Source organism: Somniosus microcephalus, chromosome 15 (assembly GCF_052327205.1).
Source record: "Somniosus microcephalus isolate GS21.2 chromosome 15, FLI_Smic_1.0, whole genome shotgun sequence".
In the NCBI taxonomy this organism is placed as follows: domain Eukaryota; kingdom Metazoa; phylum Chordata; class Chondrichthyes; order Squaliformes; family Somniosidae; genus Somniosus; species Somniosus microcephalus.
In genome coordinates this window covers 125,314,177-125,325,646 of record NC_141001.1, presented here as the reverse complement: position 1 = coordinate 125,325,646, position 11,470 = coordinate 125,314,177, and the positions used below count along the sequence as shown (strand labels likewise).

At 50.9% G+C, this 11,470-nt stretch overlaps 1 protein-coding gene across 2 annotated transcripts; it reads left to right on the top strand.

The window, feature by feature from the left end:
• Window positions 1–1,187: 1,187 nt before the first annotated feature.
• Window positions 1,188–9,916, top strand: LOC147107217 (uncharacterized). 2 transcript variants are annotated; one of them, XM_086008424.1, is made up of 6 exons: window positions 1,188–1,257; window positions 3,919–4,012; window positions 5,046–5,150; window positions 5,260–5,397; window positions 7,495–7,587; window positions 9,529–9,916. In XM_086008424.1, exons 2-6 carry the CDS (start codon window positions 3,927–3,929, stop codon window positions 9,656–9,658), a joined length of 552 nt encoding a protein of 183 aa, XP_085864550.1. In that variant the 5' UTR covers window positions 1,188–1,257; window positions 3,919–3,926; the 3' UTR covers window positions 9,659–9,916. The 2 variants fall into 2 exon arrangements, with proteins under 2 accessions (XP_085864550.1, XP_085864549.1); XM_086008423.1 differs by lacking the exon at window positions 1,188–1,257 and having other exon boundaries at window positions 3,483–4,012.
• Window positions 9,917–11,470: the final 1,554 nt, after the last annotated feature.

The window sequence follows — 11,470 nt, the reverse complement described above, 5'->3', positions numbered from 1 at the left end:
CGCTGCACTGTCGGAGGTGCAGCACTGCGGGAGTGCCGCACTGTTGGAGGGCAGTACTGAGGGAGCGCTGCACTGTCGGAGGTGCAGTGCTGAGGGGCACTGCACTGTCGGAGGGCAGTACTGAGGGAGCGCCGCACTGTCGGAGGGGCAGTACTGAGGCAGCGCCGCACTGTCAGAGGGTCAGTACTGAGGGAGCGCCGCACTGTCAGAGGGCAGTACTGAGGGAGCGCCGCACTGTCGGAGGTGCAGTAGTGAGGAGCACTGCACTGTCAGAGGGCAGTACTGAGGGAGCGCCGCACTGTCAGAGGGCAGTACTGAGGGAGTGCTGCACTTTCAGAGGTGTCGTCTTTTGGATGAGACGTTAAACCAACTGCTTTCTTAGGTGAAAGTAAAAGGTCCCACGATACTATTTGGAAGAAGAGCAGGGGAGATCTCCCCGGTGTCCTGGGGCCAATATTTCACCCTCAATCAACATCACTATAACAGATGATCCAGTCATTATCACATTGCTGTCTGTGGGATCTTGCTGTGCACAAATTGGCCGCCGTGTTTCCTACATTCCAACAGTGACTCCACTTCAAAAGTACTTCATTGGCTGTAAAACGCTTTGGGACGTCCGGTGGTCGTGACTGGCGCGGGAGAAATGTGAGTCATTTTGTTTTCTTTTTTTTAATCACTTCCGGATTTGGATTGTTCAGAGTTACCGTGACACAGACAATTATTAGTTTAGTTTCGGGGACACTGATGTAATTCAGTGAGTTAAGGGCGAGTCATCACCCATTCATAGTCATTAGGCTCGGTGCGGTCGTAGCTTTGGGTTTTGCAATAAACGCTAACATAATAGACACAAAATAATTTAATCATTTCCAATCTGGGATGATTTACATTTCAGAAATAAAAACATAAAAATTTGCAAGAAGGGAAATTAAAAAGTGTTGGGAGAAAACATTAGCCGAGGGGATCAGTGGTAGTCGGCAATGATTGATAATCAAACTCTGATCAGATTGCAATGCGACAATATTAACAATACTGAATAAACAACGTGTCCCACAAACTGTTAATGAAATAATACCAGTGACAAGATGATGTCAACAATTTGACTTAAGTAAATTTAAGCAGTTATGCTAACAAATACCGGCCTATCGCCATCTGTGTTCAAGATAAGAGAGAGTATTTAAGAGATGGGTTGGACCAAGAGTTTGCTGAGCTGTTAGAAAGAATATCTCTCACCTGAGGCCATTCATCACTGCAGACCAGGTGAGTGTCAGAGAGCGGGGAGTAATTTCAGGTGAGTGTGAGAGAGCGGGGAGTAATCACAGGTGAGTGTGAGAGAGCGGGGAGTAATCACAGGTGAGTGTGAGAGAGCGGGGAGTAATCACAGGTAAGTGTGAGAGAGCGGGGAGTAATCACAGGTGAGTGTGAGAGAGCGGGGAGTAATCACAGGTAAGTGTGAGAGAGCAGGGAGTAATCACAGGTGAGTGTGAGAGAGCGGGGAGCATTCACAGGTGAGTGTGAGAGAGCGGGGAGCATTCACAGGTGAGTGTGAGAGAGCGGGGAGTAATCACAGGTGAGTGTGAGAGAGTGGAGAGTAATCGCAGGTGAGTGTGAGAGAGCGGGGAGTAATCACAGGTGAGTGTGAGAGTGGAGAGTAATCACAGGTAAGTGTGAGAGAGCGGGAGTAATCACAGGTAAGTGTGAGAGAGTGGAGAATAATCACAGGTGAGTGTGAGAGAGCGGGGAGTAATCACAGGTGAGTGTGAGAGAGCGGGGAGTAATCACAGGTGAGTGTGAGAGAGCGGAGAGTAATCACAGGTGAGTGTGAGAGTGGAGAGTAATCACAGGTGAGTGTGAGAGAGCGGGGAGTAATCACAGGTGAGTGTGAGAGAGCGGGGAGTAATCACAGGTGAGTGTGAGAGAGCGGGGAGTAATCACAGGTGAGTGTGAGAGAGCGGGGAGTAATCACAGGTGAGTGTGAGAGTGGAGAGTGATCACAGGTAAGTGTGAGAGAGTGGAGAATAATCACAGGTGAGTGTGAGAGAGCGGGGAGTAATCACAGGTGAGTGTGAGAGTGGAGAGAAATCACAGGTAAGTGTGAGAGAGCGGGGAGTAATCACAGGTGAGTGTGAGAGAGCGGGGAGTAATCACAGGTGAGTGTGAGAGAGCGGGGAGTAATCACAGGTGAGTGTGAGAGAGCGGGGAGTAATCACAGGTGAGTGTGAGAGTGGAGAGTAATCACAGGTAAGTGTGAGAGAGTGGGGAGTAATCACAGGTAAGTGTGACAGAGTGGAGAATAATCACAGGTGAGTGTGAGAGAGCGGGGAGTAATCACAGGTGAGTGTGAGAGTGGAGAGAAATCACAGGTAAGTGTGAGAGAGCGGGGAGTAATCACAGGTGAGTGTGAGAGAGCGGGGAGTAATCACAGGTGAGTGTGAGAGAGCGGGGAGTAATCACAGGTGAGTGTGAGAGAGTGGGGAGTAATCACAGGTGAGTGAGAGAGAGCGGGGAGTGATCACAGGTGAGTGTGAGAGAGCGGGGAGTAATCACAGGTGAGTGTGAGGGAGCGGGGAGTAATCACAGGTGAGTGTGAGAGAGCGGGGAGTAATCACAGGTGAGTGTGAGAGAGCCGGGAGTAATCACAGGTGAGTGTGAGAGAGCGGGGAGTAATCACAGGTGAGTGTGAGAGCAAGGAGTAATCACAGGTGAGTGTGAGAGAGCGGGGAGTAATCACCGGTGAGTGTGAGAGCGAGGAGTAATCACAGGTGAGTGTGAGAGAGCGGGGAGTAATCACAGGTGAGTGTGAGAGAGCCGGGAGTAATCACAGGTGAGTGTGAGAGAGCGGGGAGTAATCACAGGTGAGTGTGAGAGCGAGGAGTAATCACAGGTGAGTGTGAGAGAGCGGGGAGTAATCACAGGTGAGTGTGAGAGCGAGGAGTAATCACAGGTGAGTGTGAGAGAGCGGGGAGTAATCACAGGTGAGTGTGAGAGAGCCGGGAGTAATCACAGGTGAGTGTGAGAGCGAGGAGTAATCACAGGTGAGTGTGAGAGAGCGGGGAGTAATCACAGGTGAGTGTGAGAGAGCGGGGAGTAATCACAGGTGAGTGTGAGAGAGCGGGGAGTAATCACAGGTGAGTGTGAGAGAGCGGGGAGTAATCACAGGTGAGTGTGAGAGAGCGGGGAGTAATCACAGGTGAGTGTGAGAGAGCGGGGAGTGATCACAGGTGAGTGTGAGAGAGCGGGGAGTGATCACAGGTGAGTGTGAGAGAGCGGGGAGTAATCACAGGTGAGTGTGAGAGAGCGGGGAGTAATCACAGGTGAGTGTGAGAGAGCCAGGAGTAACCACAGGTGAGTGTGAGAGAGCGGGGAGTGATCACAGGTGAGTGCGAGAGCGGGGAGTAATCACAGGTGAGTGCGAGAGAGCGGGGAGTGATCACAGGTGAGTGTGAGAGAGCGGGGAGTAATCACAGGTGAGTGTGAGAGAGCGGGGAGTAATCACAGGTGAGTGTGAGATTCTAGATCAATTGTTAATTTTAAATCTGAGATTGATAGATTTTTGCTAATCCATGGTATTAAGGGATATGGGCCAAAGGAGTTAGATCACAGATCAGCCATGATCTCATTGGATGGTGGCACAGGCTCGAGGGGCTGAATGGCCTCCTCCTGCTCCTATGAGATATCGGGGAGTAAGCACAGGTGACGATCAGGAATGGGATCCCTGGCTGATTTCTGACCCTCCTTCTCCTGGGGCTGTGAGATCTGCTCCAGCACTGCCCGGCTATCAGAGAGAGAGAGCAGTCCAGGGTCGAGTTGTGTGACGGGGCGACTAGTGTTTCTCCACCAGGAGGGTGGGAACCCAAGATTTACATTATAAAAGTACCTAAGTTCCCATGTGCCGTTACATATTAATTGTTCTTTATTTAGGAGGAAGGATGACGTGCATCGCTGCCCGAGCTGGACCCTGCATCTTAATACTCGCCGCTCTTGTAGGAACTGAAGCATTGGCACCATTGGACAGGTACCGTGTGGTAGGCCAGAGCCAGGAGCGGGGCTTTCCCTGATAGGCCCCGACAGTTTACCTCGATACTAAATATTACCGACTTAACCTGGTGTCAAAGTCACCCATCAGCGATCGTGAAAAGGCTTGTTCACAATCGGTAACACAGCAATAGTTGGCAAATGATCAGGGATCAGCTAGTACCATTGTGTCAGTGTCTCTCATTGGTTCCACTCGGAGTCCCTGAGGGGCTCGGGGCCATGTGTCCGCCGTGTCTCAGTGAGGAACACCCTCGTCTTTGAATCAGAAGGTCATGGGTTCTTAGTCCCACTCCAGAGACTTGAGCACAAGATCCAGGCTGACACTCCCTTTATTCAATTGTTGGAGCTCTGTATTCAGTGTCCACACTGAGCTCATCATCCAGCAGCATTAGAGACAGTTCGCAAAATGTTTAGTAACTGGCACCATTTCTGCAGCACACCCAACTATCCCAGCTCAGTCGTTACATCGCCGTCTGAGGGCATCTCGGGGTGGGCAACAGCATCACACACATCAAGCTCCCAAACTCAGGGCAGCCTCGAGTAGGATCGTATCCATCCCAGATGTTGGATGGAGTGTAATTTCATCCATCCCAGATGTTGGATGGAGTGGAATCGCTTCAATCCCAGATGTTGGATGGAGTGGAATCGCTTCAATCCCAGATGTTGGATGGAGTGGAATCGCTTCAATCCCAGATGTTGGATGGAGTGGAATCGCTTCAATCCCAGATGTTGGATGGAGTGGAATCGCTTCAATCCCAGATGTTGGATGGAGTGGAATCGCTTCAATCCCAGATGTTGGATGGAGTTAGAACCTCCTGTTATCCTCCTACTTGTGAGGACAATTATTTTTCACCTGGTTGACTAACCCATTAAAGACAGATAGCAACACAGTAAAGGGAGTATTTTTTTATTCGTTTACGGGATGTGGGATTCGCTGGCAAGGCCAGCATTTATTGCCCATCCCTAATTGCCCTTGAGAAGGTGGTAAATGTTTAAATATGTTGTTGTAACAGGAAGAAGAGACACATTGATGGATTCTTCAGCAGTGAGCTCAGCAAGGTGCGAGCAAACCTCGCTGCCAGAGACTTTATAAATTCACTCCTAATGTCTAGAAGAAGGTGAGAACCATTACTGTACAATACTGTAAAACTCTGGCAGAGCTGGCTGTTGGTGAGTGAACGAGACATCGACCAATCTGTCCTGACATTCTGTTACTTTCTCACCCAGTTTAGAGACTGATGAAATGAGAAATGCCCAACTGGGAGACACTGTGTTCACCTCCAGATACTCCGATTATCTCCGGACACAAGGCAAGGTGGAACAGCTGGCAGCTTTATTACAAAGGATTCAATCTGTCAAAAGAAGGTAATGTTAATGTCATTAATTGTCAAACTGTAGACGTACAGTCCTATACATTACAGGGGAAATTCTTATCGTCCATCTGAATTGTCTTAAAATATTATTAGAACCGTGTCACAGAAAATGATTTTGAAGAGGTACCAGAGAGAGTAGACAAGGGTAATGTAGTAGATGTAATTTATCTAGATTTTCAAAACGCCTTTGATAAGGTACCCCATAATCGACTGACGAACAAGGTCAGAGAATACGGAATCAAGGGAAAAGTAGCAGAATGGATTGCTGGCTGGGTTCAAGACAGAAAGCAGAGAGTAGGGGTAAAGGGTAGCTATTCAGAGTGGCAGAAGGTGGGTAATGGTGTTCCACAAAGATCAGTGCTGGGACCACTGTTGTTCACAATTTATATTAACGATTTAGACCTTGGAATCAAAAACACAATTTCTAAATTTGTGGATGATACCAAATTGGGGGGGATAGTCAATACTGAGGAGGACTGCAACAAATTACAGGAGGACATTAATAAACTTGCAGAATGGGCATATAATTGGCAAATGAAGTTCAACACAGATAAATGTGAGGTATTACATTTTGGTAGGAAGAATAGGCAGGTCACTTATCACTTGGAGGGTGTGAGTCTGGGTGGGGTAGAGGAACAAAGGGATCTCGGAGTACAAATACACAAATCACTAAAAGTTGCGACACAGGTTAACAAGGCCATAAAAAAAGCAAACCAAGCACTAGGGTTTATTTCTAGAGGGATAGAATTGAAAAGTAGGGAAGTTATGCTAAACCTGTATCGAACCTTGGTTAGACCACACTTGGAGCACTGCGTACAGTTCTGGTCGCCATATTATAAAAAGGATATAGAGACACTGGAGAGGGCGCAGAGAAGATTTACAAGGATGATACCAGAAATGCGAGGGTTTACATATCAGGAAAGGATGAACAGGCTGGGTCTCCTTTCTCTTTAAAAAAGAAGGCTGAGGGGTGACCTAATAGAGGTCTTTAAAATTATGAAAGGTTTTGATAGAGTGGATACAGAGAGAATGTTTCCACTTGTGGGGAAGAGCACAACTAGGGGCCATCAATATAAGATAGTCACCAAGAAATCCAATCAGGAATTCAGAATAAACTTCTTTACCCAGAGAGTGGTGAGAATGTGGAACTCGCTACCACAGGGAGTGGTTGAAGCGAATAGTATCGATACATTTAAGGGGAGGCTGGACAAGCACATGAGGGAGAAGGGAATAGAGGGTTATGCGGATAGGGTTAGATGATGAAAGACAGGAGGAGGCTCGAGTGGAGCATAAACGCCGGCATGGACTGGTTGGGCCGAACGGCCTGTTTCTGTGCCGTATATCCTTTGTAATCCTGTGTAAAATGTTTTGAGTTGATTGTTTTCCCGTATTCTGTGTCAGTGTTTCTGGTAACTCAATGAGGATAGTAATGACCCTCTCATTCCGTACTGAAGAATCGCCTAGTTCTGGGAGGAGACAAACTTTGCAGCCACAATATTTTTGTTCATTGTCCCGTATCCATCGCTACACAGACTGTACCTCTTCCATAAACCCATCGAGCCAATTCCCCGGCAAACTGGCAGTGTGCTGCATGATGGGGGAGGGGACGAGGACTCAACAGGGATCCACAGGTACCTGTGTGTGCAGGTTCTGGGCCTTATGCAGTTTGTGGGAGCTTGCTGTGCGCAAATTGGCTGCTGTGTTTCCTACATTACAACAGTGACGACACTTCAAAAGTACTTCATTGGCTGTAAAGCGCTTTGTTACGTCCTGGGGCCGTGAAAGGCGCGGGAGAAATGCAAGCCTTTCTTTATATGTGCAGCCCCTGAATCTGCCCACCCAGTATCATCTCTGCTACAAAGCATACATTTCACAAGGAAAAGCTATTTCATCCTTTAAACAGACCACTCCCTCCTATGGGACAATCTAATGTTTGATAATATCACCCATCTTTGCTTCTGTGACACTTAAACTCCACACAAATACAACTAACTCCAACTGAACCAGAGTCAATGTAAATATCGACAATTATTCCAACATAGTTTCATAATCAGTCAAACCACAAATAATTTATGCTCAATGTTTTCAGTGATGAAGAGAATCCCGCGGCTGTCGAATGGGCGGACACTGGAATGAACAAGTTTTGTATCAACTGGTTCCACAGATATTTGCTCAGCACAAGGTGTAACTTCTAAAACCATTTCACTTCTCTTCATAATGTACAATGATGTAATACAGTGTGTGGCTCGGTGAAGTAGAATTTTCATCAGTGACTAGCAGATATTCAGACACATGCTACATCCCAAAACCTCTTTCCCCAATTGTCCCAGATTTCCACAGCCGCTCCTCCAGTACTTCCACACTGGGCAACCATCCCTCAGTTCCCCAATCCCGTCAACCTTGTACCAATTGCCCCATATATCAGTGCCCCCTCCCAATAGTCCCATACCCACATAGTCTCTTGCCCAATGCTCCCAGTGTCCGGTCTTGAATGCTGCTCCTAAACTCCTCCGTCCACCTTCCACTGGTTCCAGCACCCAACAGACTCTTCACCCGCTGCTCCCATACCTAACAACCCCCTTCCCAACACTTCCACGCTCCGAATGCACCACTCGCAGAGACCCCACACCCTGGCATTCCCTCTCCTGCTACTTCCAGATGTAAGAACCCCATTCCCCAATATGTTTTTGTCTTATTTTCCAGACACAAAAGAGAGACTGAAGTGGCCCCACTGCCTCCTGATTGCAGTCGCTCTCCCTCTGTTTTGCTGGAGAGCAAGAAAAGGAGAGGGAGCAGAAAGGAAAGGAGGCTGAATGCCAGCTCACACAACATCCCAGAGCAGTGTAGATTGGGAATGGAGACACAAGGAGCGACATAGCTGGCAAGGGCTCCAGAGGAACAGGAGCTCGAACACAAACTGTTATCAGAGCCACTGACCCACCGGAGATTCACAGTAGATGACTGAGGGTCAGAAGGTCGATTAACTGTAGACAGGCAGAATATCCAGTGATGAAGGTGCTAAGATGATCAAATTAAATCGGACACACTGAGCACTGGTGCACATATTCCCGCCTCAGAGTGAGGAGGTGAAGGGTTCGAGCCCCACTTCAGACAGCCACAGCAAGTGGAGACTGGGATGCGGTCTCTAAATACTGGGTGGACATCCAGCGGGGGTACTCGCATCTGGACAGACTCGCATCTGGCTCAGGGGTCATATTCCCACCTCGGAGTCAGAAGGGTTGGGTTTGAGCCCCACTCCAGACAGCCCCAGCAAGCGAGACCGGAGCAGTCGTTCTGAAAACTGGGCTGACATCTAACGGGGATACTGGTGTCGGATGGGAGCGGGCAGTGTGGTCAAGGCTAGGTGGGGCTCTTTATCCTTGGTTGCAGCCCACCTAGAGGACGATACTCTGAAGGTGAAAACCATGAGGGAGGCAATGGGGAACCACCTCAGCTACTCTTCCCCATTGAGTGGCTCATTAAAAGCAGTCCAGAGAAGGTTTACTAGACTAATACCTGGAATGGGCAGGTTGTCTTATGAGGAAAGGTTGGACAGGCTAGGCTTGTATCCGCTGGAGTTTAGAAGAGTAAGAGGTGACTTGATTGAAACATATAAGATCCTGAGGGATCTGGACAGGGTGGATGTGGAGCGGATGTTTCCTCTTGTGGGAGAATCTAGAACTAGGGGTCACTGTTTAAAAATAAGGGGTCGCCCATTTAAGACAGAGATGAGGAGAAATTTTTTCTCACAGAGGGTCGTGAGTCTTTGGAACTCTCTTCCTCAGAGGGTGGTGGAAGCAGAGTCTTTGAATATTTTTAAAGCAGAGGTAGATAGATTCTTGGTAACCAAGGGGGTGAAAGATTACCGGGGTAGGCGGGAATGTGGAGTAATCGGATCAGCCATGATCTTATTGAATGGTGGAGCAGGCTCGAGGGGCCGAGTGGCCGACTCCTGCTCCTAATTTGTATGTTCGTATGTATGTTCAAGGATCTCATGTGTTGAGTTAGGACCTGCCCTAGGGGCAGAACCCCACGGTTGGACACAGATTGTCAAACAGTGTCCGCATTTATGATACATGGATATTACCAAGGTGATAACTCTAAAATATTTTCGTTTCTACAGTCTGTCCGAGGTGGAAGCGAGGGAAATGGACCATCTGACTGGCGAGTTTCTGTGCCCAGTTTTCACCCAGATGATTGGTGATATGAGACCAGATACCGTCCCAATAACTCCCAATCTGTCAAAGAAATAGTTGTGATTAACCTCAGCTGAAGCTGGTGCTGGAGTTGCTTATTTCTCTGTCTATGTCAAGCTCAATCATTCACTCTTTGTCATTTTCTTTGTTAGAATGCAGACCAATAGGTCATGGCTCACGTGTTGCTTAGTGGTGCCTCTTATTTGACTCTTTCAAACTCGGTTTATATTCACCTTCAGATGGAGGTTTCTGTATTTCAGGATTTTTTTTCTGTTACTGAACTCAGACATGTAATAATAAATATAAAACTATTCTTAGCAACATTCGATTGGTTTCTGATTTATTGGGCCCTGCTTATAGCAGGTAATGAGCGTAGAATCTATCCTGATATATTAAACACCATGGGATGAAAATAAGTCTGGGCCCGTTTCTGGGCTCGTATTTCCACAAGCTTTGCAGAAGGACCCTTGTTTGCATATCTCGATTGAGCCCCCCGGACCTCGCCCCCAGGACCTCGCCCCCCGGACCTCGTCCCCAGGGACCTCGCGCACAGGGACCTCGCGCACAGGGACCTCACCCTCAGGGCCTCACCCCAAGGACCTCGCCCCCAGGAACCTCGCCCCCAGGACGTCGCCGCCAGGACCTCGCCCCCAGAACCTCGCGCACAGGGACATTGCCCCCAGGAACCTCACCCCCAGGACCTCGCCCTAGGGACCTCGCCCCCAGGACCTCGCCCCCAGGAACCTCGCCCCCAGGACCTCGCCCTAGGGACCTTGCCTCCAGGACCTCATGCACAGGGACCTCGCTCACAGGGACCTCGCCCCCAGGACCTCGCGCACAGGGATACCGCCCCCAGGAACCTTGCCCCCAGGACCTCGCCCTAGGGACCTTGCCCCCAGGACCTCGCGCACAGGGACCTCGCTCACAGGGACCTCGCCCCCAGGGACCTCGCCCCCAGGACCTCGCCCCCAGGACCTCGCCCCCAGGACCTCGCGCACAGGGATACCGCCCCCAGGAACCTCGCCCCCAGGACCTCGCCCAAGGGACCTCGCCCCCAGGACCTCATGCACAGGGACCTCACTCATAGGGACCTCGCCCCCAGGAGCTCGCGCACAGGGACCTCGCTCACAGGGACCTCGCCCCCAGGACCTCGCCCCAATAGGGACCTCGCCCCCAGGGACCTCGCCCCCAGGATCCCGCCCCCAGTACCTCGCCACCAGGGCCCTCGCCCCCAGGACCTCGCCCCCAGGACCTCACCCCCAGGGACCTTGCGGACAGGACCTCGCCCCCAGGATCTCGCCCCCAGGGACCTCGCGCCCAGGGACCTCGCCCCCAGGACCTCGTCCTAGGGACCTCGCCCCCAGGACCTCGCCCCTATAGGGACCTCGCCCCAGGGACCTCGCGCACAGGACCCCGCCCCCAGGGACCTTGCGCACAGGACCTCGCCCCCAGGACCTCGCCACCAGGGACCTCGCACCCAGAGAACTCGCCCCCAGGGACCTCGCCCCCCAGGACCTCGCGCACAGGGACATCGCCCCCAGGAACCTCACCCCCAGGACCTCGCTCTAGGGACCTCACCCCAGGACCTCGCCCTAGGGACCTCGCCCTAGGGACCTCGCCCCCAGGGCCTCGCCCCTAGGACCTCGCCCTCAGGACCTCGCCCCCAGGGACCTCGCGCACAGGACCTCACCACCAGGGACCTCGCGCCCAGGGACCTTGCCCCCAGGGACCTCACCCCCAGGACCTCGCTCTAGGGACCTCGCCCCAGGACCTCGCCCTAGGGACCTCGCCCCCAGGACCTCGCCCTTGGGAACTCGCCCCCAGGACCTCGCCCCCAAGACCTCGCCCTCAGGACCTCGCCCCCAGGGA